Genomic DNA, 2,474 nt, shown 5'->3' with positions numbered 1-2,474 from the left:
GAGGTTGTTTAGGACCCTTCGGGGCCCCTCCGGGAAAGCAACACACCGCTTTGGCCCCTGCTTCCCATAGTCGGGTGGTCCTGGAAGGCCCGGCCAGGATTATTCAGCTAGTCGCCATCTCCCCCTTCATTACTTTTTCTTTCTCCACTCCTTCACTATCTTCCTTTTCCTCTTTTCACCTTCTTTGGCGGCAAGGGTCAACCTTGGGCAGTCCTTTCACTCTCCAGAAGCTGCACTAGGGTATAGTGCAGAGGCAGGCGTTAGCGTGTGGGACACGTTCCCTTGTTGGGCTCCATGGTGGGCGACGCACCACTGCACTGAACCACAACATTTCTTTTATGGATTCTTCAAACTCAAAAAAACATGATCGGTACCGAAAGCGGCACCGCACCGATGTACTAGCAACACAATCACTGGACCTCACACCAGAACCATGGTTTGCAAAGGTCCTGATCATCCATGGAGAAAACGAGTCTAAGCCCCTGAGCAAAGTATCACCATTTGTGATCGCGAAGGAACTGGAAAAAGCCATAGGGAAGTCCTACTCCGCGAAAAAGTTGACTACAGGAGACTTGCAGATCGATGTCCAGACACGACAGCAAAGCTCGACTCTGCTTTCCCTGAACAGAATTGCTGACGTACCTGTTACAGTTTCGAGGCATCGTACGCTGAACATAGTGAAGGGCGTGATATCTGAGCATGAACTTCTTGATTGTTCAGATGCTGAAATCGAAGAAGGTCTAAAGGATGAAGGTGTTGTGACAGCGCGGCGAATAACTATGCGTCGAGACGGTAAGGAGATTTCCACTAAACACATTGTCCTTTCATTTCAATTACATAAGCTTCCCACTACCATTAAAGCAGGGTACATCAACTGTCACGTCCGGCCATATATCCCAAATCCGCGGAGGTGCTTTAAGTGCCAACGTTTTGGCCACGGCTCGCAGGTCTGTCGTGGACAGGCCACCTGCCCGAAATGCGCAGGCACGGATCACGCTGCAGAGACCTGTGAGAAGGATGTCAGATGTGCAAACTGTAAAGGTAATCATCCTGTCTACTCTCGCTCCTGTCCACGGTGGAAGGAAGAGAAAGACATACTGAAGGTCAAAGTGACACAGAATCTTTCGTACAGAGATGCAAAAGCGCAGGTTGAGTTTTCAAAAAAGGGAACCTTCTCCGAAGTGGTGCGCAGGGGAGTAGCACCACTGAGGAAATCTGTAGAGACCCAGACTTCTGGGTCTCTACCCCACACTCCCCCCACACAAGAAAAGCCTGCGGAGAGCTTGCTTCCGCTGGTACCAGCTGCTCAGGGGGGCAGCCGGGAAGTGGCGGCCACAACCTCTACGGAGGTTGATGGCGAGCTGTCAGTTTGGGACGGGCTCACAGGGGGCTCATCCCAGGCTGCCACACACACGATGGATGTTGACGATGATGACTGCATGTCGCAGAAATCATCGTCAAGCCTTCCCCCCAATCCTTCCCCATGGAAGGAACAGAGAACGAAAAAAGGAGGCCGAGGCAGGGGTAGTACGTCCCTAGGGAAACATAAGCCCCCAAGGGTTACACCTCCCACATAATGTACAGTCTCTATTTGTTGCTATTTATCACTACTTTCATTATGGGACAGGTAATCCTTCAGTGGAATTGTCGAGGCCTCTTTTCAAATATAAATGACATTCACGACCTTTTTGAAAAATACAATGCAGTCTGTTTTTGCTTACAAGAGACATATCTGAATGAACAAAGTGTAAACCCATTTCGCAGACACAATGTTTTCAGAAAGGATCGTATTAACACCACACGTACATCTGGAGGTGTGGCTGTGGTCCTTCCACTATCCACACCTGCAAAACAGATCCCACTCGTGACACATTTGGAAGCAGTAGCTGTCCAGGTATGCCTGGACAGGGTCATTACGATATGTTCACTGTACCTGCCCCCTTCAGTGGTAATAGAACAGAGAGATTTGGAACAGCTCAGCCATACCTAATTCTAGGTGACCTGAATGCCCACAATCCCTTGTGGGGCAGTTCAAAGGTAGATAGCCGGGGAAAAATGGTAGAAAGATTATTCCTTTCACGACCAGTCTGTCTACTAAACACAGGATTACATACATATATAAACTCCTCAACACAAAGTTTTTCATCCTTAGACATATCTCTTAGTAGTCCTTCCATTTATAATTGTATTGACTGGACCGTTGAACAGAACCCTCGTGGGAGTGACCACTTCCCCGTAGTCCTGACAATTCGTGGTTCCACAAACACTTTTCTTACACGACCACCACGATGGAAACTGTCCAAGGCTGAATGGAACTTGTTCCAAAAGGAAGCCAGTCTTGTGGCATCATCCTTAGCTGGTAGGTCTGTTGAAGATGCAAACCGTTTTGTCACCGGGATAATTATAAATGCTGCTGAGCGATCTATCCCGCAGACATCTGGCCGTCTCCCCAAGCGTCCCAAACCTTGGTGGAC

The 2,474-nt window shown here is 48.9% G+C and overlaps 1 protein-coding gene across 1 annotated transcript; it reads left to right on the top strand.

Annotated features, from left to right (window-relative positions):
- The first annotated feature begins 338 nt into the window (after positions 1–338).
- LOC135376163 (uncharacterized) lies at positions 339–1,577 on the top strand. Its single transcript, XM_064608759.1, has one exon. It carries the CDS (start codon positions 339–341, stop codon positions 1,575–1,577), a length of 1,239 nt encoding a protein of 412 aa, XP_064464829.1.
- Positions 1,578–2,474: the final 897 nt, after the last annotated feature.

The sequence above is a fragment of the Ornithodoros turicata genome, unplaced genomic scaffold, assembly GCF_037126465.1.
Source record: "Ornithodoros turicata isolate Travis unplaced genomic scaffold, ASM3712646v1 ctg00001048.1, whole genome shotgun sequence".
NCBI classification, from domain to species: domain Eukaryota; kingdom Metazoa; phylum Arthropoda; class Arachnida; order Ixodida; family Argasidae; genus Ornithodoros; species Ornithodoros turicata.
The sequence above is the reverse complement of the archived record's forward strand: the minus strand, read 5'-3'. Positions and strand labels throughout refer to the sequence as shown.

Coding starts and splice junctions, on each gene's coding strand:
- LOC135376163 (XM_064608759.1), top strand. CDS start 339: ATGGATTCTTCAAACTCAAAAAAACATGATCGGTACCGAAAGCGGCAC.